We start from the raw sequence: 23,873 nt of genomic DNA, 5'->3' as shown, positions 1-23,873 counted from the left end.
AAACCAAGACTCATCCAATTACAGATTCAATTACAGCTTTAACATAACTTATTCATCTCAATTTTTCAGCATTCAACATCCCAATTAGGGTCAAATCAATGGCTTATCACTACCCATTACATGTTAACCCATAATACCCATTAAACGACGATAAACCCCCCTTACCTGAGTTAATCCGGCAAATCCTTTAGCTTCAAGCTCTTCCTTCTTCAACCTTTTTCTCCTGCTCTTCCTCTTTGCCCTTTTCTCACTTTCTGTCGCTCCTCTGGTTTTCACGTGAAAACCCTTCTTTTCCAAATGAGACTCTTTTCTGATTCCAACCTTATATTCCAATTTATATTATTCCAATAATAATAATAATTCCAATAATAATCCAATTATTTAATTAAATTAATAAATATACTATTAACTTAATTTAAATAATTATCATATTTTATCGGGGTGTTACAACTCTCCCCCACTAAAAGAGTTTTCGTCCTCGAAAACATACCTCAAGCGAATAACTCTGGATAAGACTCCTTCATCTGACTCTCAAGTTCCCAAGTCACCTTGCCACCTGCTGGTCCTCCCCAAGCTACCTTTACCAAAGCAATCTCTTTACCCCGCAACTGCTTCAACTCTCGATCCTCTATCCTCATAGGTGATGTTTCAACAGTCAGGTTATCTCTCACCTGTACATCATCTATTTGGACCACATGCGACGGATCAGGAATGTACCTCCTCAACTGAGACACATGAAAAACCTCATGCAAATTCGCAAGTGACGGCGGTAAAGCGATACGATAGGCTACCTCCCCTATCCTCTCCAAAATCTGATAAGGACCAATAAATCGAGGTGTCAACTTCTTCGACTTCAAAGCTCGACCAACCCCAGTTATCGGAGTAACACGAAGAAACACATGATCTCCCTCTTGAAACTCAAGTGACTTCCTCCTCTTGTCGTGATAACTCTTCTGACGACTCTGAGCAATCCTCATCTTCTCCTGAATCATCTTAATCTTTTCCGTAGTTTGTTGAACAATCTCCGGTCCAACCACAACACTCTCATCGGACTCATACCAACATAAAGGTGTCCGACATCTCCTACCATACAAAGCTTCAAACGGTGCCATACCAATGCTCGAATGAAAACTATTGTTGTAGGTAAACTCAATCAAAGGTAAATAGCAATCCCAAGCACCTCCCTTCTCCAAAACACAAGCCCTCAAAAGATCCTCCAGTGACTGAATCGTCCTCTCAGTCTGACCATCAGTCTGCGGATGATATGCAGAACTCAATCTCAGCTTAGTTCCCAAAGCCCTCTGCAAACCTTCCCAGAACTTCGATGTAAATCTAGGATCTCTGTCCGAAACAATACTCGACGGAATACCGTGCAAACTTACAATTTTCTCAATATACAACTCAGCTAATCTCTCTAACGGATAATCCATTCTGATCGGAATGAAATGAGCCGATTTTGTCAATCTGTCAACAATAACCCAAATAGCTTCAAAATTCTTAATTGTCCTCGGTAAACCAGAAACAAAATCCATACTGATACTATCCCACTTCCACTCTGGAATAGCCAACGGTTGCATTAGCCCAGACGGCTTCTGATGCTCAATCTTTGACTTCTGACAAGTCAAACAAGAATAAACAAAACTCACAATTTCTCTTTTCATTCCCGGCCACCAAAATAACTTTTTCAAGTCATGATACATCTTCGTAGCCCCAGGATGAATACTCAGGCCACTACGATGTCCTTCCTCAAGAATACTCTTCTTAAGTTCGGTAACATCCGGAATACACACCCGATTACCAAATTTCAAAACACCATTCTCATCAACTCTGAATTCACCACCTTGACCTTGATTCACTAGAGTCAACTTATCAACCAAAAGCACATCGGATTTCTGACCCTCTCTAATCTCATCCAGAATACCACTCGTTAACTTCAACATTCCCAATTTAACACTATTGTGAGTACTCTCACACACCAAACTCAAGTCTCTAAACTGCTCAATTAAATCCAATTCCTTAACCATTAACATAGACATATGCAATGATTTCCGACTCAATGCATCAGCTACTACGTTTGCTTTACCCGGATGGTAATTCAAACCAAAGTCATAATCCTTCAGAAACTCTAACCATCTCCTCTGTCTTATATTCAGCTCTTTCTGATCAAACAAATACTTTAAACTTTTATGGTCACTGAAAACCTCAAATCTTGACCCGTACAAGTAATGCCTCCATAACTTCAGAACAAATACCACAACTGCCAACTCTAAATCGTGTGTCGGATAGTTCCTCTCATGAACCTTCAGTTGTCTCGAAGCATAAGCTACAACCTGCTTATTCTGCATCAAAACACCACCCAAACCCAACCATGAAGCATCACAGTAAACCTCAAATGGTTCCGATGGACTTGGTAATATCAGAATAGGAGCAGTAGTTAACCTTCTCTTTAACTCTTGGAAACCTTCTTCACATTTTGAGTCCCAAACAAACGCTTGCCCCTTTCTAGTCAACATCGTCAACGGTAATGCCAACTTAGAAAATCCCTCAATGAATTTCCTATAATAACCTGCAAGTCCAAGAAAACTCCTTATCTCAGAAACTGACTTCGGAGCTTCCCACTTAGATACCGCTTCTATCTTAGAAGGATCAACAGCAATACCACCTCTTGAAATCACATGACCAAGAAAACTAACCTCTTCTAACCAAAATTCACACTTAGACAGTTAGCAAATAACTTCTTTTCTCGTAGAACTTCTAAAACCACTCTCAAATGTTCAGCATGCTCTTCTTCAGATTTCGAATACACCAAAATATCGTCAATAAACACCACAACAAACTTGTCTAGGTACGGATGGAAAATCCTATTCATATACTCCATAAATACCCCAGGCGCATTAGTCACACCAAAAGGCATTACAGAATACTCATAGTGTCCATACCTTGTTCTGAAAGCAGTCTTCTGAATATCCTCAGTTTTCACACGTATCTGATGATACCCCGATCTCAAATCTATTTTGCTGAACACACTCGCACCAACCAACTGATCCATCAAATCATCAATCCTCGGCAAAGGATACCGATTCTTGATCGTCACTTTATTCAGTTGCCTGTAGTCCACACACAACCTCATAGTACCTTCTTTCTTCTTAACCAATAACACTGGTGCACCCCACGGTGACACACTCGGACGAATAAATTTCTTATCCAACAGATCTTCCAACTGACTTTTCAATTCAGTTAACTCAATAGCAGACATACGGTACGGAGCCATCGACACCGGCCGAGTACCAGGTACCAAATCAATTGAGAACTCAACTTCATGCTCTGGCGGTAATTCATTCACTTCTTCGGGAAACACATCAGGAAAATCACACACCACGGCTAGATCGCAAATCACCAGTTTATCTTTAGCCTCCAAAGTCGCTAACAGCATAAACAACTCTGCTCCATCTGCTACTGCCTCATTCACCTGCCTTGCTGATAGAAACAAACTCTTTCCTTCCTCAATCTCGGGAAAGATCACAGTCTTATCAAAACAGTTGATAGAAACTCGGTTAAACACCAACCAGTTCATACCCAGGATAACATCAATCTGTACTAGTGGAAGACACACGAGGTCCATCCCAAAGTCTCTACCAAAAATACTCAAAGGACAATTTAAACAAACTGAAGTAGTAGTCACTGAACCCTTCGCAGGAGTATCAATCACCATACCCCCATGCATCTCAGATATCTCTAATTTAAGTTTCATAGCACAATCCAAAGATATAAAGGGATGAGTCGCACCTGTGTCAATAATAGCTACAAGAGGAAAGCCATTAATATAACACGTACCTCGGATCAAACGATCATCTGCAGAAGTCTCAGAACCCGATAAAGCAAAGACCTTGCCTCCCGACTGGTTCTCTTTCTTCGGCTTAGGACACTGTGGGCTAATATGACCCACCTCTCCACAGTTGAAACAAGTCATAGTCTTCAACCGGCACTCTGCAGCCAAGTGACCACCTTTGCCACACTTGAAACACTTCTTCTCAGTACTGGTACACTCATGGATACGATGTCCAGCCTGACCACATCTATAACACTTAGCAGGGGCACTGGAGTCTCCCCCACTAGGTCTCCTCATTCCACTCTGTCTCTGGAAACCTTTGCCAGCGGCATACGGCTTCCCACGATCATTCTGATTCTTGCCTTTCCTATCAACCCTCTGCTGATAGCTCTCCGTTCTGGCCTTGGTATCCTGTTCAAAAATCCTGCAACAGTCAACCAAGTCAGAAAACACTCTGATCCGCTGATACCCAATAGCCTGCTTGATCTCGGGACGTAACCCGTTCTCAAACTTCACACATTTTGAAAATTCCCCAATAGCCTCATCATAGGGAGTGTAATACTTCGACAGCTCTGCGAACTTAGCAGCATACTCAGTAACAGACCGGTTGCCCTGCTTCAATTCTAAGAACTCTATCTCTTTCTTTCCTCTGACATCCTCTGGAAAGTACTTCCTCAGGAATCTCTCTCTGAACACCGCCCAAGTGATCTCAGCACTCCCAGCAGCTTCCAACTCAGTGCGGGTAGCAACCCACCAATCATCTGCTTCCTCAGACAGCATATGCGTACCGAACCTGACCTTCTGGTTATCGGCACACTCAGTCACTCGGAAGATCCTCTCGATCTCCTTCAACCACTTCTGAGCACCATCTGGATCGTATGCTCCCTTGAACATTGGAGGATTGTTCTTCTGGAACTCACTCAGTTGACGAGCAGCTCCCAGTCCCACAACATTCGGATTTCCTCCAAGTACTCCAGCTAGCATACCCAGAGCCTCAGCAATCGCAGCATCATCTCTACCTCTTCCAGCCATCTCTATTCTGAAAACCCAACAAGCTAAAACAATAAGTACTGATAGGGTTACACAACACCTATCACGTACAGGGAAACAAAATAATTACGACTCGACTCGAACGACTATGCTCTGATACCACTAATGTAACACCCTTCTAAAATACCCCAATAAATAATTAAAACAACCAAACATAAATCAGAGTAGATATGCAATTTAAGGGTGTCACACTTGACACTTCACACCATGTTCCAAATTAACTCGTCATGCTCATTTATTCATCAAAATAAACCTTTGCATAATTCGCAGCGGATAGAAATCTAATCAACATGCAAAACATGTAACACATTACATGTAAACTGTTCAACCACAATCAAATAAAACAAGGTAAAACATCCCGTCCCAATGTTACATCTACCAGAGCATGACCCACTAAGGAACTACACTAGACTCCAAGCACTAGCTTCTACTCAATCACTGCTCGTTACCTGAAACATAGTTGTAAGGGTGAGTTCCTCAATCGATATAATAAGCATTATAAAATATCATGTAATGCTAAGTAATTTAACACATTTCATCACCCAAATCAGATCACACATTCAGCAACGGCAACATCAACTCAAAAATCATAATCATACTCAACCCAACACAAAACACACGTATAATATTGGAATACATCCATTCATATTATACGCCATACATATATTATGCAATGAGACTCCATGCATGCGGTACCGACTATTCGTGAACATATAGTTCAACCTCACCGATCAAATCCAGATACGGCTACCAAGCTCACTAGTCCCACTCATTTGAGACCTAGTGACTCACATCACTAATTCCTCACCATGGGAATTAGCTACCACCCCAAGGGCTATGCTATGCACGCTAAATCACCTAGCATGCAATCATCAACAACAATCCACAATAATTCACTCATTAATTCCTCACCATGGGAATTAGCTACCACCATAAAGGCCACAGTATGCAAGCTAAATCACTTAGTCATGCAACATCAACAATCATCCACAATGGACATATGCTCACACTCTAAGCCATAAACAGTCCATTCACAATTGCATACATAATAGATACATCCACAGCATTATGCATACAACCATACATCATCCACATATTTATCACATAATCATATCATGCCACATCATCAATCACAGTATTAGCACGCTCTACTAATACCCCTACCGCTCAAAACAACGGGAAATGATCCCTATTATATCATACGCCAATATAGGCCAAACATCAAACATGCACACCACATTTAAATATAAATTTTTCACTTTTCACACAGTGTTAACCGGTTAACGCCCTGGGTTAACCGGTTAACGCAACACAGAACACGCTTCCTGGCAATTCACAACAGTGTTAACCGGTTAACACCCTGCGTTAACCGGTTAACGCAAACAGAACAACAACTTCTCATAAATCACAACAGTGTTAACCGGTTAACACCCTGGGTTAACCGGTTAACGCAAGACAGACAGCAATATTTCCACAATTCATAACAGTGTTAACCGGTTAACACCCTGGGTTAACCGGTTAACGCAAGACAGAAAGCTGTTCCTGCGCTAACACGAAGTAGAATGCAGAATTCTCCGCATTCTCCGCCGTTGGAGGACTTCCGGACCTCCGATTCCAATTCCGTAAAAAGCTACACTTTCGGAAAATCAAGACTCATCCAATTACAGATTCAATTACAGCTTTAACATAACTTATTCATCTCAATTTTTCAGCATTCAACATCCCAATTAGGGTCAAATCAATGGCTTATCACTACCCATTACATGTTAACCCATAATATCCATTAAACGACGATAAACCCCCCTTACCTGAGTTAATCCGGCAAATCCTTTAGCTTCAAGCTCTTCCTTCTTCAACCTTCTTCTCCTGCTCTTCCTCTTTGCCCTTTTCTCACTTTCTGTCGCTCCTCTGGTTTTCACGTGAAAACCCTTCTTTTCCAAATGAGACTCTTTTCTGATTCCAACCTTATATTCCAATTTATATTATTCCAATAATAATAATAATTCCAATAATAATCCAATTATTTAATTAAATTAATAAATATACTATTAACTTAATTTAAATAATTATCATATTTTATCGGGGTGTTACAGGTACCATATGCATAATGAGTCAGTTATGGAGTATATTGCATACATGTTTGCATATGTAGTTGATCTTTCATGATGCTATTGATTGGTTGAGAATATGTATATGTTGTTATGATTGGGTGTGAGGATATGTTATTTTTGGTTATGTAATGAATGTGTGCTTGTTATTTGTTCTCTACCTTAGCATTCCTTACACTCTTTATATCGGTTTGTTGTTTCTCACCCCATTTGCTTCATGTTATCCACCATGAACATCTTGCAGATACTCAGGAGTAGAGTTTGTTGCGGTAAGTGGAAGTTAGCTCCTATAGTTACTTCGTTTAGTTTCATAGTCGTTTAGAAGTCTTGTGCTGATCCTATAACATCAGGGTTGGGGAAGTTTTTTTGCGTATTATGTTTTGTTGGAGCTTAATTGCTTTGTCGATTTATGTTGAAGTCGTTGAGAGTTGAACGTGATAACTCAATATTTTGATAGCAGTTTATATAACTTTGAAGTTGAGACGAAATGTCTAAGTTATATTGTTTTATTTTATTGAGATAAGATCGATACCGCATTAATGATACCCTAAGTAAATGTGAGCAAGCAATGACAGGTGTTGTATGACATTGATATTTCTACTGCGTGTTTGTTAAATGTTTGATATATTAGAGGATTTGTCGTTGGTGACACCTTAGATTGTCGTGTAAAGCTCAATATATAAGTTTTGGGGTTTAGGGTGTTAGATAATTGATTATTCAATTGGAAAAAGTCATATGACTAATCAAACAGTCCCATAATCAGTTAGCTAGGTATCCTTGTGTGTGATTTTGCCATAGTATTTTTAGAAATATCCTAGTGCCTTTACAGGACACTGACCACTCAAATAAACACGACGGAACGAACTTTCACAGTTTCTCTCTTTCACAACTCTAAAGTTTCAAGTATTAAAATCATTGTCTTTGAGTTTATCATTACACAATAACCATGAATCTTCTAGCTTTATGAGGCTTGAGATATCTTCATATTAATTACCATCATTTGAGAGTTGAGAGGTTAAACCTAAAGCTGGAAAAACGAGCCTAATCAATCAGGCCGACCCGAAAGTCCACAAAAAATTCCAGACTTGAACAAGAAAATTAGAGTTTATTTATTATCCAGGTTTTAAAGTCTGTCCCGTTAAAAACCCAATTTTTAATCGGGCTAGTGCAACCGAATAACGGGTAGTCTTTAATTTAATTTTTTATTTATTTATAAAAATTACAACACATTATACTACTAATATTCATATTATTTTTTTAATAAAGAAACAATAATATATATATATATATATATATATATATATATATATATATATATATATATATATATATATATATATTATTGTTTCTTTATTAAAAAAATAATATGAATATTAGTAGTATAATGTGTTGTAATTTTTATAAATAAATAAAAAATTAATAAGACAACGTAATCACACGAGAACAAATGGTGAGACAATGTAAATATTAATATAACTTTTTATTTGTAAGATATTAATTTTATTTGTATTTAATAATTGATTAAATAAAACTTTAATCATTATTTATTTAATTTAAAGATACTATTTTTTTTAAGATATTAATTTCATAATATTAATTTTATTTGTATTTAATAATTGATTAAATAAAACTTTAATCATTATTTATTTAATTTAAAGATACTATTTTTTTTAAGATATTAATTTCATAAATTTTTTAAATACATAAATAAATATATTTTTTTAAAATTATTAAATTATAAATATTAATAATTTGTTTACATTAATAATTATGAAAAAGTAAAAGAAATGTATTTATAATTATGAAAGAATACAAATAATTATTGTTGTTAGAGTTAAAAATTGAACTAATAAAACAAATGTCAGTATTTGTTAAGTAAATAATTATGTAAGAACATTAAATGCATGTGGACATGGGTTCAAATATGCGATAACTCATTTATTTAATTTTAAAGAGTGAAATTTCAATCACTAAACTACGTTAAAAAAATTCTATAAAAAACTAAACAAGTCGATAAACTAATAAATACGCCCCACCCATCCAAGAATAAATAATTACTCTCCAGGATTCTATTTATAAAGGACAACTGACTTTTTAGATTTAATTAATAATCAATATATCTGTTTTATTATTAGATCAGATACACAAATTATTGAATGAATTTAAAAAATAAATAAAAAATTATTTTTAAATTTATAATTTCAAATAATTAATTTATATGATCTATATGTTTTCCAATTTTTTTTTATTCAATAAATTAAAAAATAATTTTTTTCTTATCCAATATTTAGTGGGAGTAATATTTATAAAAAAGAAAAATATGCGATGTCAATGTGCATGCATCCTATGTAATATTTTATATCCTTATATGGATATAAAACAAGATATCTGAAAATATATTAAAAAATGAATATATAAATATAAAAACAAGGTATATGAGAATATATTAAAAAAAAGAATATATAGATATAAAACAAGGTATCTGAAAATATATTTAAAAAAACTCTATAATTTAACATACTTTAAAATTGGATTTTTGTAATGAAAAAGTTTATTAAAATTGGAATATTATACTTTGAGTTTCCGAAAAGAAACTTTGAATTAGTAAAAACATATGTTGTTTTTAATTATTATTAATAAATATGCTGATTTTAGAGAATTTCTTTTCTTCCTCTAGAGAGGTTACTTTTCTAACTTGTACGGAAAAAAAATGTTTTTACTTGTTATAACAACCCCAACACATTTAAACCAAAAAAAACCATAATATATTTATTAATCAATTAATAAATCTTTTTAACCCACCAAATTAGTTAAAACGTTTCCTTCTTAGACCTGACATTTTAAACCCTGAAAAACTCACATCTCTTAATCCAACGGCCACGATTCATCGATATAATATAACCAAATCCTTAAAAACTCGTTCGACATTTATCGCCGTCACGCCTTGAGTGCCGTTTGAGTTTCAAACTTTTATTCCCTTAACGTTCGTTTCCGCCGTTAACTAACGGAACAAAAAACACACCACACAACCGTAACGGTAAGTAACGGCGACGTCGGTGCTTAATGCTAATCCGTTATACGCTTTCGGAAATATATAAAAAATATAAATAAAATTTTGTTTCGATTTTTTATATTTTTTATTTAGAATTGAATTTCAATTTTTCATTGATTCAACGTTCGAGGATTTTTCGAAACCTTAGCTTAACGAGAGAAGAACAATCTCTCTCTTTCTCTCTTCTATGAGCTTCACTTCAATTCCCGCCACTTCTGTGAAAGCATAGGTACTTCACTGTTCCGAGAATTTCACGATTTATGCTGTTTTTTTTTTGTTGATGTGGATGTAATTTTCACTCTTTAAATTCAGGGTTTTTCGTATTGATTTGATTGTTTTCTGCGTTTTTTTTATCGTTTGAACAAAGGGGTTTGATTTGGTTTGGGTGAAAAACGTTTTTTTTTTGGTTTTTGTTTTGGTTTGGATGGAGGTTTTGATTTGATTGTGTGTTCTGAGATCTGGTTTTAGTTTATGTTTGTGTTTTATTGGGAAAGTTAGGAGATTTTGTAATTTCAGCGTGGTTTTTAGGGTTTTTGATGGTTAGGTTGGATTTTTTTTTATATGGATATGTGTAGCGATTTGTTAATGAGGATTTTGGGTTTTGGTGAAGGTTTGTGAAGGATATGGCTGAGGTGAAATCAGAGGAGTATTGTTTGGAGAATAAGCAATCAACTGTTGCTTCTTGCTCCTCTGTGTCTGAAGGTAGTGGCAGTGTGGTTCATAAGTCTCCTGGGATATGTAGCCCGCCGTCGCCCTCGCATCGGTAACGTTCGTTAAGTTCTTTACTCTTCTTTTTTGTCGTTGCAATACTAATCACGGATTATGATCATGATGTTGTACTTTGAGGAAGTGTGCTTTATTATGCCAATCTGCTATTGGCTTAATTTCGCATTTGCAATAGTAGCTTGTTCGCCTTTTACGAGTCTTTTCTGTGGCATTCGAGAGTTGATTTACACCATATGATATGTTTGTGCAGGAGGACAACCGGTCCTATAAGGCGTGCCAAGGGTGGTTGGACAGCAGAGGAGGTTAGTCTGAGAACACCTGTTTTCTTTTCTTCTCCCTCCATTTTTTTGGTTAGATATGGTCTACATTGTTAGCAAAGCTGATTGAATTGGAAATTCAGTTCATTTGATATGTCGTTACGTATGTCCCTGACATTTACCATTTACCTCTGCTTGTATATAAGTTAATATTAATTGTTCTTATTGTGTTCTTCAATGTACTGTAGGATGAGACATTAAGGAATGCTGTTGCAGCTTTTAATGGAAAGCATTGGAAGAAAATAGGTAACTACTTGACTTAACTTATTATTACTACACTGTTTTTTCCATGGACACATTTGGTTCAATAATTATGTGATGATGATCTTTGTATGCGATTTACAAATTACGAATTTATGAATTAAATAAACACGTGTCACAAGGATGTAAAGGATTGAATTAAGGATAAACTTGAATCAGATGTAATGTTGGAAAGGTTATATGTGTATCTATATCCGAATCTGAACGCAAACAGAGTATACTCACAATATTTACTATATCAATGCTTTTAAAGTATTTTTAAATCATGTAAAAAAAGCATTTTTTAAATGTTGTTACAACAGAAGCTAGTTAGTATACAACGAGGATCAACATACTTAAGAAGTTTTGCCTTAACAACTTACAATTGAAATGTATATTTGAACTGAATTATAAAGATTGGAGATAGCTAAACTAATTCAACTAACTATAATAAATCAAGAGCACAATAAGCTTTGTTTTGCAAAGTTCTTTATGATGGATTGTATAGTTATTCTGGGGAAAAGGTTGCTTACCCACAACAAGGTCTTCATTTTGGATTTTTGGGTCAAGATAATAGTAGATAGCAATGATCAAGACGGGGTTTCAAGGATCAAATGATGGAAATGGACGATGAAAAAAGAAATGTTTAACAACGGTGTGGACTATATAAAAGGAAAAAATAGGAAGAAGTGCTATAAATATGTGGAACAAGCTGACTACAAGGATAAGGAAGGTAGCAAGACACACTCGGAAAATCAAGTTTTATGCCAAATGGTACAAATTCATGGCGGTGAATTCAAGAATTTAAGGTGTGTGAAGCATTAGAAAGGATGGATAAGTTGAAATGGACAATAAAGGTAGTGAAGAGTCTAGGAGTGAAAAATGAATCACTAATTTAATTTGTGTAATGAGATTATGAGATCCAAGATAATACCGGACATTGGAGAATATGCTTTTCAAAATATACTATTAACATATTTGGAAAGTTGAAAGAAGAAATAAATGGTAAACTCGAAACGCATATACAAGATCTGTAAGCACACAATTTAAATTTAAATAAAAGACACAAAATATGGACTACAGTTTAGCAAGAGACATACTAATTCTTGCTTAGAGGTCAATGAGATTATAACACACAGCAAATTACCCAACTTCGGCCTGTCATAGGAACAATAGAAAGAGATGTATGCCACAGGTTTCAACTGGGGTGGGTTAAATGTTGGAGTGCTTCATTTGTTATTTGTGATCGAAAAGTACTTTGACCGTGCTTTCAATGTGCTGAATAGATCCATTCATCATCTGTTTTAAAATAGAAAACTCAGCAACATTTTAATCTTCAAGGAACCTGAAAATTATTGTTATGAAATTGTTATGCTGTTATATAAGAATTATTTCATTATTATTTATGGTTTTCTTCATACTAGGGTGGAGCCAGAGATGATATATCAGGAAAAGACAGATATATAATTCAAAAGATATAGGCTAGAAGAATACGTTTTGTTAGTTTTATTTCTTTAGGAGACAGAAAATTTAGAATGGAAGCCACTAAAATTAGAACTTCAATCATTTATTTACGTTAGTTATAATACTTGTTTTAATTTGTTCTGTGATGAAGAATCATCATGTGTTTGAACATAGTAATTTGTCCGTGTGCCTCAATACCAAGTTCTTTGACAAAAGCATGCTCATTTTTTAACACTGGTTATAAATGTGGATTGCAGCCGAGTTTTTTCCTGATAGATCAGAAGTTCAATGTCTGCACAGATGGCAAAAGGTTCTTAATCCAGATCTTGTTAAAGGACCGTGGACACAGGAGGTTAAAACCTTGGTCTCTTCTTCTTTCCAAATTTTCCTAAAGTTTTGTTCAAACCCTAACTTGTCTTGCTTGGCTTACAGGAGGATGATAAAATAGTTGAACTGGTGTCAAAATATGGGCCTACAAAATGGTCCTTGATTGCCAAGTCTTTGCCTGGTCGAATAGGGAAACAGTGTCGAGAGAGGTAGGTTAACCAAAGTTTGAGTCATATTTATTATCTGTGCATCTTTTTTAAATATTCTTTTTACTGGTAAAAGATGCTATTTTCTGCATCATTAAATATAAATTATAGATCTGTTTCTTGCACATCACCATCAACTTTTGAAGATCTTCAAAAAAATCTCAGTGTTACAAATTTAAATTGATGAGTCAATTAGTATAACTTGCTTTTAAATGAGTATTTACAATTCAAATCATACTGGTTTTTCCTTTTATAATGTTTTCAGGTGGCACAATCATCTTAATCCTGGAATAAAGAAGGATGCTTGGACTTTGGAAGAGGAACTAGCCTTGATGAATGCTCATCATATACATGGGAACAAATGGGCTGAAATAGCTAAGGTCCTTCCTGGAAGGTATGCTTTCTCATTAGTTATTTAGTTATGAAGGAAATTAAGGTCATAGCTAAAATCATAGAATGAGATCTTTCAATTACCAGGATATTTGTGAAGTATATCATTTTTGATTAGTGTCCAACATACATTTTCCACATGATTTCATTTTCTTCTGTTACTTTGGTAGTGGTGGTGGGATTTGGATTTAGTTGTCTTACTCTCTCTTAATAATTTATACGTACATTTTTTATTATAAATGGAGAAATATTTAGATAACTAGAAAAAATTACTGAGACGGTAATAGGAATCGTTGTTAACACAACTAAAACACAACAAGAAAGAGAACAGCAGAAACAAAAGAAGCAAAGCTGCCTAGTAGAGGGAAAATATCTCTCTTTGACGCTCTTTTTGTCTTCAATGTTTTTTCACTTAACATACCTCCAGCTCCAGTCTCAGTCCCACAAACATTGAGAAAAAGAAAATTCTACAGTGAAGGACTGTACTTAGCAACAAGCAGTTTGCATATACAAAAACCGTTTTGGTATCTATTTTAAAATCTTGAAATCCGTAGTTCCCTTTACTAGTTTGCGTTGAGATTTATTCCTTGAGGTCCTTGTTTTTACAAATTCAAACACAACACAGTTCTAATGATTTGTGCACCTTCCTTATTCAGGAGCAGGCCTATCTGCTCTATGTTGTTCAAACACATTTTATGCAAGTACCATAGTGTATAGTTCAACAAAAATTCCATTTTGTTAGTTGAATCCCCGTGAAATGAAGATAAAAAAAAAAAATACTACATGGGTATTAGAAGTTACATTTGCATAAAAATATATTGGACAACAGGATGGGAATACAATACAACCTCTGCGAACAAGTTTTAAGATATATTTTGTGATGTGAAATGGCATGCCATTTTATTTACATTTATGACTAATGTTGTTAACATTCGTCTTTGCGAATTTTCTGCTGCAGGACTGATAATGCAATAAAGAACCATTGGAATAGTTCTTTGAAGAAGAAGTTGGACTTTTACTTAGCCACAGGAAAACTTCCACCAATTCCAAAAAACAATTCATTATTTGCTGCCAAAGAAACACTTAGACGCTCTACTACTAAAATAATACCTGTTTCATCTAATGTAGAATTAAGTGTAGCGGTCGAAACATCCTCTGAAACTACAGCCATTAGTAAGCATGATGACAGTGGCAAGAATCAGTTTGAGTCCTCAGGAACAGCTAGAGAAGTTGGTGATTCTTCAAGTGTCCCAGGAAATGAATCTGCTGATTCTGACTGTGTAGAATGCAAGCCTGGACCATCCAATGTTGACCTTAGCTGTGGAAACTCTGAACATATCTCAAGAGCTAATTTTGGAACAACTTATGGGCCAAATAATGAGAATTCCGCACTCAATGGAAACTTAATAACTCGGCATTGTTTAAGCAATGGTAAAATGGGCAATAGCAGTAGCAAGTTAATCAGGACATCCACTCAAGAAAATCAGAATTTTGGTTCTTTGTGTTACGAACCACCAGTTTTAGCTGGTTCAGTTCCTTTAGATTCTCTTCATTTAAGTATCCTCTGCATGCAGAATGATTACAGTTCTAAGTTGCCACCCATGGGTTTCATCACTCCACCTCGTGCGAGTGTTAGTGAATTATGTACGGAGACCCCTGAATCAATATTGAGAAAGGCTGCCGATACTTATCCAAATACTCCTTCCATATATAGGCGGAGAAGAACTGGAGTCCAACTACTCACTTCTCCTAGTAAAGTGTTAAAAGTCAATATTGATTCACATGCTTCTAATGAACCAGATAGAACAAAAAACAATTCTGGTTCTGAAGCTCGGGTGTTGTCCAAGAGTCCCGCAAGCCGTGACAATAAGAGTGTTATTCTTGATAATAAGGCATTCAATGCATCTCCACCGTACCGATTAAGAACCAAACGAACAGCAATTGTCAAATCTGTGGAGAAGCAACTTGAGTTTGCGTTTGATAAAGAGAAGAATGATGATTGTCTGCATGAAAGAAAATTGGTAGTGACATAGTGCACACATCGTAAGTTTTTGCTAATATTCCTCTTTAAATGTGTCATTGTTTTTCTGCTTAAGCTACGTGGTATCATATTGTCATTTGATATGATTATCTCATTCTGGTTACTTAAAAAATATCATTTCTATGTCAAAATGATCGATGATGTCCGTGGCAATAGACAAAGCAATATCTTTTGTATTGCATTACTTCTTTTGTCGGAGAGTCACAGTTCTATTACAGTACTGTCTTTCATGTGATACACAATGCTTAATTGTAATATGAATGATAGAAAATAGAGAGAATTGTAAAGCAATTATTCATATCAGTTCCTACATTCACATTGGAGTTGACATACAACTCCCTAAACTAACTCTAAGACAGTTTATAACTGTCAGTGCCAGGGTACACATGAACAGAGCCTAACTTTCTGGTGCCAGGCTGGCAGAGCCTAACTTTCTGGTGCCAGGCTGGCAGAGCCTAACTTTCTGGTGCCAGGCTGGCAAAGCCTTACTTTCTGGTGCCAGCCAGGCTGGCAGAGTCTAACTAACTGCTTTAGCTTCTTGGGCAATGAGCCTTCTAGATACTGAAGTTTGTTGAGGCAGGCAGTGAATAAAACTCTATTCAAAAGTTTGATTGGATTGGCTCAAGTTGTGTTTGGGAAAGCGTTTAACTTGCATTTTGAATAAAACTCTATTCACAACTCTATTCAACTTTCTTTTGAGCATTTTGAATTACCTATATTACCGTGGTACTATTCAACTTTGTTGTTTTGAGCATTTTGAGTATGTGTTTTTTTGTGAAACTTGCAATTATTTTCTTGAGCACTAGTCTATTTTATTTGCGCCCATATGGCTTTAAACTTAAGAAGAAACTAAAACAAAGCTAGGAATTTGAAGTTTGATTTTTATAGCTTTCATCCTAAACCTTATTGCGAGTACTTAACAAATTGAGTGCTTAGAAGGTTTCCCTCAAGCAAGCCAACGAGCTCATGTTGGCTTCTAAACCTTGGTTCTTAGGTCATGAATGCTTCTGGCCATAATTGTCGTGACATCTCCGATAGGCCATAGCTACTGTGGAAGTTATCCAGACAATCCTAACCATTGTGACCTACTTTGTCAGAGCTCATCCATTATTGGACATGGAAAGTGTTGACTGACTCATTACTGAAAAGAGTCGAACGGTGAAAGGGGTCTAACGACCTTAGTGGTGTGTTGAGTGACGATATCAGTCATAGATGATTTTGGGTGCTGACAACAGTGGGTGCCACCAGTGGAGAGTGTTAGGGAACCTCATCAGTGGCGGCAATAACTACAGTGGCTGGTAGCAGTGGTGGAGGGTTTGGTTGTAGCAGTCACTATGGTGGTGTAATCTTGCAGTGGAAGCATCAGTGCTGAGGAGGGGCGACGATGTGGAGAGCGTTAGTGCCTAGTGTTGATGACGGAGGATTCTGATTTCTGAGTAGCTACAGCAGTGGATGGTGGTGGTAGTGGAGGGTGTTTGGCAATAACAATGGTGCTGAATACAACTATAGTGGAGGGTGTAAGGTGGCAGTGGTGGATATTGAGTAGTGGACATGGATGTTGTTGTATTGGGGCAAGCGCAATGAGAACGATGGTGGACAGCGTTGAGTGGCAATGGTGGACAGCGTTGAGTGGCAATGGTGGAAAGTGTTGGGTGGTGAACGGGAAAAGCAATTACAACAAAAGTGCAGGTTGTCGGCTTTAGTGGTGGTGAAGGGTGTTATGTTATGGGGAGGATGAGGAAGTGCTAGATGGTGATGTCGAATTGACAATGGTGGAATGTGTTTGATAACAAAGGAGGGCGAAAGATGGTGATGACGAAAAAAAGGTTTTAGGTGGTGGCTATGATGATAATGAATGCTAGGAACAAGAAGAAGAATGTTATGGGGTGACGGTACTTCTCGATGACAAGATGGAGATTGTCATGTAACAGCAGATAAGAAAGAAAAAAAGTGATAAAAAAACTACAACTCTACTCTGTCTTGCTTTTTGAAAAGAAAAATAAAAGAGTTAAAACTTGTGATCAACAAGAAACTTGTCTCAATCCCATAGAATGCATGGTCCTATTATTACAAATGGCTGCATTCTTGTGCTATCTGCTAATGCTTGTTATATTTCTTGCATTTTTGTGTCTGATCAATTTATGGCTTAAGCTGTTATGAATCCTAATAACTGTTCTAAATTGATGCAGGGGGATCATGGCCGGACTTGCCCTTGAAGCTGGCTGATTATTTCATCTCTAAATTGATAGACAAAGTTTACCACTTTTTACCAAGTTAATTCAGATTGCAGAGTCAAAATGACTTGAGTGTTGGCGCATTTGTTTCCATCACATATCAACATAATTCAACAACAGTAGGTGTCTACTATGTGTAGAATAAGGATTGATAAATTCCATTTACTTGTTTATAGATATATTAATTATTTTTGTACAGTTACATGTTAGGAAAAATAAATCTTCTTAAATTTTGATAATTGTTAAGATTTCTTACTGAATAATTTACAGCCTTAAACAGATGAGTGTTAGTCTAGTGCAGCTTTACACTTAAAATACTGTGTGACAATCAGAGCTAAAGGCATTGCTTATCATGGTTGAGGGAAGTTCCTCAATTTCTCCAATAGCATAATGATGTACTACTATTTAGAGGAGAATGATTTTGGGCACATGGGTCAGTTGCAACAAATTAGGATCAGGTTTATCATAAAATTGTGAAGTAGTACATTAGATATAGACACTCTTGTCAAAGCATGAACATTATTATTAGCTTATCGTGTAATAAAAAGAACTTTGAAGCTTTTTTTTTTAAAGAATATTTTTATAATCGTCAATAATACCATCATATTTTAACATATTATAAGGTACATTATAAAGATCATTAATCACTTATTTACACTCTATTTCAAAAATGACATTTGTAGGATCTATTGGCATGATTCATTGTAGCGTTTATTTAAATCACAAGCGTCACACTTTATTGCTTGAAGATTTATGTGACATTAATATGTTCTAACCATGGCAACAATCATCTCACTACACATTCTAATATCCGAGTAAGTTTCTTCTTGAAATGTTGCACCATCTACCTTAAATTTAAAAGAAACAAAGGAGAGGTTCCCAATGATATTTGTCTTCTCAAAGCTTTAGACTTCTCATTTTTCAAATACTACATATTATCATAGAAAATTTGGACATCTAATTATCATTAAAATAACTTAAAACTTGCAACAACAAAAAAAACAACATAAAAGCCCCCGGCTGAGAGCATCATATCATGCAAGAGTTCTCAGTATCTTGATCACAACAAAAACAAGTTAAAGGATAATCTACACCTTTGTTCCAAACATTTTCCTATTGCGGAAAGTTTTGATTTTTGGCAGGATATATAGATTCCACAAACATTGCTAGTTACTCAACTTTTAAATCATCTCTATTTACTAAACCCTCCGCACATAATCTATAACCACTTTGACATTATCCTCACATGTACTATCAAAGTCTAATGCATCTTTTGGTCATTTAACTTAATTTTATATTTCATTTTTGTCCCTTATTTAACAAACGTTCATTTTAAGTCATTCAAATCACATTTCGTTAGTCACATTGACCCTTTTTGTTAAATTTTGTAAAAAACTGTTAACTTGAACAAATGTGACACTCTAGTTGGTATTAGTGTGGTTGACATGGAATATTTCTTTCATTAAACATCAATTTAGAATTAAAAAACAAAAGATGATGAAACATTGTATACATTAGAAACTGAAACATTGCAAGCTTCGGTTTTTTCCATTTTTACTTCCAAACACAAACCCTAACTCTCTTCAATTTCACTACGTTTGACGAAGAGACAACAAAAATATCAAAGAATTGAAAAGAAAGAAACTGCATTCGAAAATAAGATTTCCATTATTCATCTTTCTCACGTTTGAAGACTTCACCGAATCATCATATCTTCAAAAGGTATGCGTACTCACAACTCACAACCTCATGCTACAATCTTTCTTCTTAACCACTAACATCGACGTCCCCCTACGATGAAACACTCGGTCGAACAAACTTTTTCTCAAGCATATCATCTATCTGTTTCTTCAGCTCACTTGAATCTATACAGACATTATGTATGGTGTCATCGACACAAGACTAGTACCAGGTACTAAGTCTATGGCGAACTTAACCTCACGCTTTGGAGGAAAATCACTAACGTCATCTGGAAACAAATCTGTAAAATCATGTACCACTGGTAGATCACCAATCACAGCTTTGCTTTCAGCCTTCAAAGAGGCAAACATCATAAACACCCAAGCATCATTCTTCAAGGATTCCTTCACTTGATTACCAGACATAAACTTCAGATCATTACCTTCTTCGAACTCTAGAAACAACATGGACTTGTCGAAACAATTGATATACACACGTTGAACTCCAACCAGTTCATTCCTAGTATAACATCAAGTTGACTTAACGTTAAGTAGACTATTAATACCAAAGTTCTTACCATAAATATTCAAAGGGCAATTCAAAAAATCTCACGAAGTAGTCACTAAACCATTAGTTGGGGTATCAATGACCATACTCTCAACCATGGAAGACACTTCAAGATTCAACTTTCTAGCACAATCAAAAGATATGAACGAATGTGCCGCACCCATGTCAATCATAACAACCAGAGAAAAACCATTAATAAAGCATGTACTCAAATTAAGTTATCATATCTAGTAGTCTGTTCTCCACTCAAAGCAAAAACCTTCCCTTTAGACTGAGATTTCTTCGGTTTCTGGCACTGAGTACCATAATGACTTGGTTTTCCACAATTGAAGGAATTCAACATATTACTCTTACAATCAGTAATACGATGTCCTGACTTTCTGATAAGTGTCAAATATTGGTGAAATTGTACACGGAAAATTGGCACTTATTAGCTTGTTTTATGAGATTCAAGTGTCAAAACACCAACTTTGTTGTAAATAATAGTTTTGGTAGTTATGTAAATAGGTTTTGCTTAAAGTACTCTAATTCAACTCAATTTGTAGGTATTCATGCATGTACAAGAGTTTTTGTCATCAAATGATAGAAGAAATGCTCACCAATCATCTTTGAAGAAAAGCTTCCCATGCTTGTACCCGCACTGAGTGCAGCTCCAAGGGAGGAAAAGAAAAACAGAAAGTATCGTGCTGAGTGTGGATTGGTGGTGCAAGGGTGCTGAGTACCATTTCCTAGGCTCGACATAGGTTATGGCAGTTTAAATTTCTTGTATGCTAGCTGGGCTGAGCGCAACAGGTCTGGGCTGAGCACGAGTCCACTTTTCAGACCATTATAAATACCTTTCAAAGTGAGAAAATTAGGGATATATCATTTTTTGGAAGAAGAAACTCAGTAACCAACAAGAAGGGTGATTCTTGAAGATCAGAAGCTGGATACACATCAATCATTAGGAAATCAAATTTGATGCATGTTCATCTTCATTCTTCCTATTTGTACCAAGCTACCATGAGTAGCTAAATCAATTTATTCATGGGATTGGATGTAGTTCACCATAACAGTATGTATGTTTATTGATCATGGTATTATATACAATTTATTTATGAATTAATATCAATGTTATCTTTTTGTCACTGTTTAACTTTATAGATTGGAATTGATATTGAGAAATATGGTTCGAATCTTGATCTAAGATAATTATCTGTTAGATTCTAAATGCTAGACTTAGATTTAGGTTTAACATTCACCGTAAGTATCAATTCTTAATGCTACCTTATTGCTTAATAGGCTGAGAAATCGTTGATTAAACAATAAGGTTGAACACTCATCAGAAGTTTAGACATAAACTCTGTTAGCGATACATGATGATATTGATGAATATATAGGTTTTATATAACCGATAAGTAAACTACTTATTCAATCGGTGGATGAAATCCAATCCCGACAATCTCTCATATCTCCGAAACTTTATCTATCATTTATATATTTACATTTCGTAACCAAACATCTTGAAACTTTTTGCTTAAAATCATATTATCTGTTGAACGACAGTGATATTGTATTAATCCCCGTGGAGACGATACAAATAATACTTACCCTATAGAAATAAATTTCAACAAAATGGCATTGTTGTCGGGATTGGAGTTTATATATTGCAAGCATAGCAAATGTTTCTATTATTTTAAGTAATTTTACACGTTTATAATTTGCATACTTTTATATTTGTTACCCATCTTGTTCATTCACTAGTGTGGTAAGAATTTCAGAATTTTGTTTATGTGAGGAAGTTTACTGGAAGATTAACTCATTTTTGATATTGATATCGAAAGAACGCATTGAAGAAACAACATCAGAAACAGAAGGCAAAAGTAGTTATCCAGACAAAGGAATCAACATGAAGGAACTTCTACTTCTACTTATTCAACATCTCATATAATTGAAGAAGTCATTGTTGAACCAGAAGTTGTTAGAAGGCCTTGTATTAACAACCCAAGAAGGAATGCTCACATTGTTATACCTGCACAGAATGCAAGAAACCCAGAGATGATGACTGTAATGCTTCAAATTTTGTATGCAAATCCCTTTTCTGGATTTCACCATGAAGATCCATACACTCACCTAACCAAGTTCTATGAGCTTGTCGGAACACTCGGAGCTCCTGAAGTAGAAGAATAACATGTTTTCATGAGATTGTTTCCTCATTCATTAATCGGGAAGGAAAAAGAGTGGTACCTAGATCAACCATCTTAGCTTATGACAGATTGGAATGCACTTGAAGAAAAATGTCTTGATAGGTTCTTTCTGCACAACATATTTATGGAGGCCAAAACCTCAATTATTGTATTTTCTTAAGGTTCAAGTGAATCACTTTGTGAAACATGGGAGCGATACAAGTCAATGTTGAGAAGATGTCCCAACCATGGTTTTGATGAGCTTACATAAATTCATATATTCCGTAATGGACTTAAACCGCAACCAAAATTTCTTTTGGATGAAACTGCAGGTGGTTCTTTAATGTCAAAGAGTGCAGAATATGCAATTGCTATTATTGAAAGAATGTCACTAAATGATAACCAAGTCCAATAAAATAAAGGCCCTTCATAAAAGAAAGCTGAAATTATTGAACTGGAAACAAATGATGCAAGCTTAGGCCAGAATAAACTGTTAACACAAACAGCGGAAGAACACACAAAACAAACGTCAAAGCTTCCGCAACAGCTCAAGGAAAAGCAAGAAGTCCCAAACATACATTAACATGCTACTTATTGTGAACTATGCATCGAAGATGATCCCACAAGTTATTATCCTCCGACGAATGCAGAGGTGAATTACAAGGGAAATCAATATCAAACGAGGAAAGCACCATATCAAGGTAATCCTAGTTATTAAAGAGGGAACAATACATATTAAGGACAAGAGTGAAGATCAGAAGCAGGACCGTTCAATAGACAAAATACGTATCAGAATCCTCAATAATAAGACGAAACTTCAAACCTAGAGGACACTCTGAATCATTTTATGCAATTACCTATTGCACATCAAAAGAACATTGATGCATATACTAAGAACCTTGAAAACCAAGTTGGTCAAATGGCTAAGCAATTGGTTGATCAACAAGAAGGGACATTTACTGTAAACACTCAAACTAATCCGAAGGAGCATTGCAAATATATTACAACTCGGAGCGGTAGAGAAGTTGGCAGAAGTATTGTGATAATCTTGAAAAAGAGAAAGTTGTGATAGAAAGACAAGAAGAGAAGAATGAAGAAGGTGAGAAGGGAGTAGGAAAAAAAAAGAAGGAAGATTTAGTTGAAAATGAAAAGATTGAAAAAGAAGAGTTAGAAAAGAAAAAGAATGAAGAAAGGAAGACAAAAGCTCAAAAAGCTCAAGAGGAGAAGGGGAACACTTACCTTATACACATGTTCCTACCAAGAAATACAAGGTGAGGCATTATGCAAGGTTTATGGATATACTCAATTGATTGTAGATAAATATTCAATTTGCTGAAGCTCTTGAGTAGATGCCAACATAAGATAAGTTCATGAAAAAGATACTCACAAAGAAGAGGAGGTATACAGATCAGGAGACCATTAACCTAGATGTTAGTTGTAGTGCCATTATTCAAATAACCATTCCACAGAAGGAAAT

At 35.6% G+C, this 23,873-nt stretch overlaps 2 protein-coding genes across 2 annotated transcripts; one reads left to right on the top strand and one right to left on the bottom strand.

The window, feature by feature from the left end:
• Nucleotides 1-10,100: 10,100 nt before the first annotated feature.
• LOC127127631 (transcription factor MYB3R-3) lies at nt 10,101-18,265 on the top strand. The gene is made up of 9 exons (XM_051056888.1): nt 10,101-10,268; nt 10,650-10,802; nt 11,016-11,067; nt 11,271-11,328; nt 13,044-13,138; nt 13,219-13,322; nt 13,585-13,713; nt 14,668-15,752; nt 17,940-18,265. The coding sequence occupies exons 2-8, from the start codon at nt 10,663-10,665 to the stop codon at nt 15,740-15,742; spliced, it is 1,653 nt and encodes a 550-aa protein (XP_050912845.1). The 5' UTR covers nt 10,101-10,268; nt 10,650-10,662; the 3' UTR covers nt 15,743-15,752; nt 17,940-18,265.
• A 1,584-nt stretch (nt 18,266-19,849) lies between these two features.
• LOC127131256 (uncharacterized) lies at nt 19,850-20,395 on the bottom strand. Its single transcript, XM_051060185.1, has 2 exons — nt 20,277-20,395; nt 19,850-20,183 (listed from the first exon to the last, which is right to left on the bottom strand). The coding sequence occupies exons 1-2, from the start codon at nt 20,393-20,395 to the stop codon at nt 19,850-19,852; spliced, it is 453 nt and encodes a 150-aa protein (XP_050916142.1).
• Nucleotides 20,396-23,873: the final 3,478 nt, after the last annotated feature.

This window comes from Lathyrus oleraceus, chromosome 3, assembly GCF_024323335.1.
Source record: "Lathyrus oleraceus cultivar Zhongwan6 chromosome 3, CAAS_Psat_ZW6_1.0, whole genome shotgun sequence".
Classification (NCBI taxonomy): Eukaryota; Viridiplantae; Streptophyta; class Magnoliopsida; order Fabales; family Fabaceae; genus Lathyrus; species Lathyrus oleraceus.
This window is presented reverse-complemented; position numbering and strand designations above follow the sequence as displayed.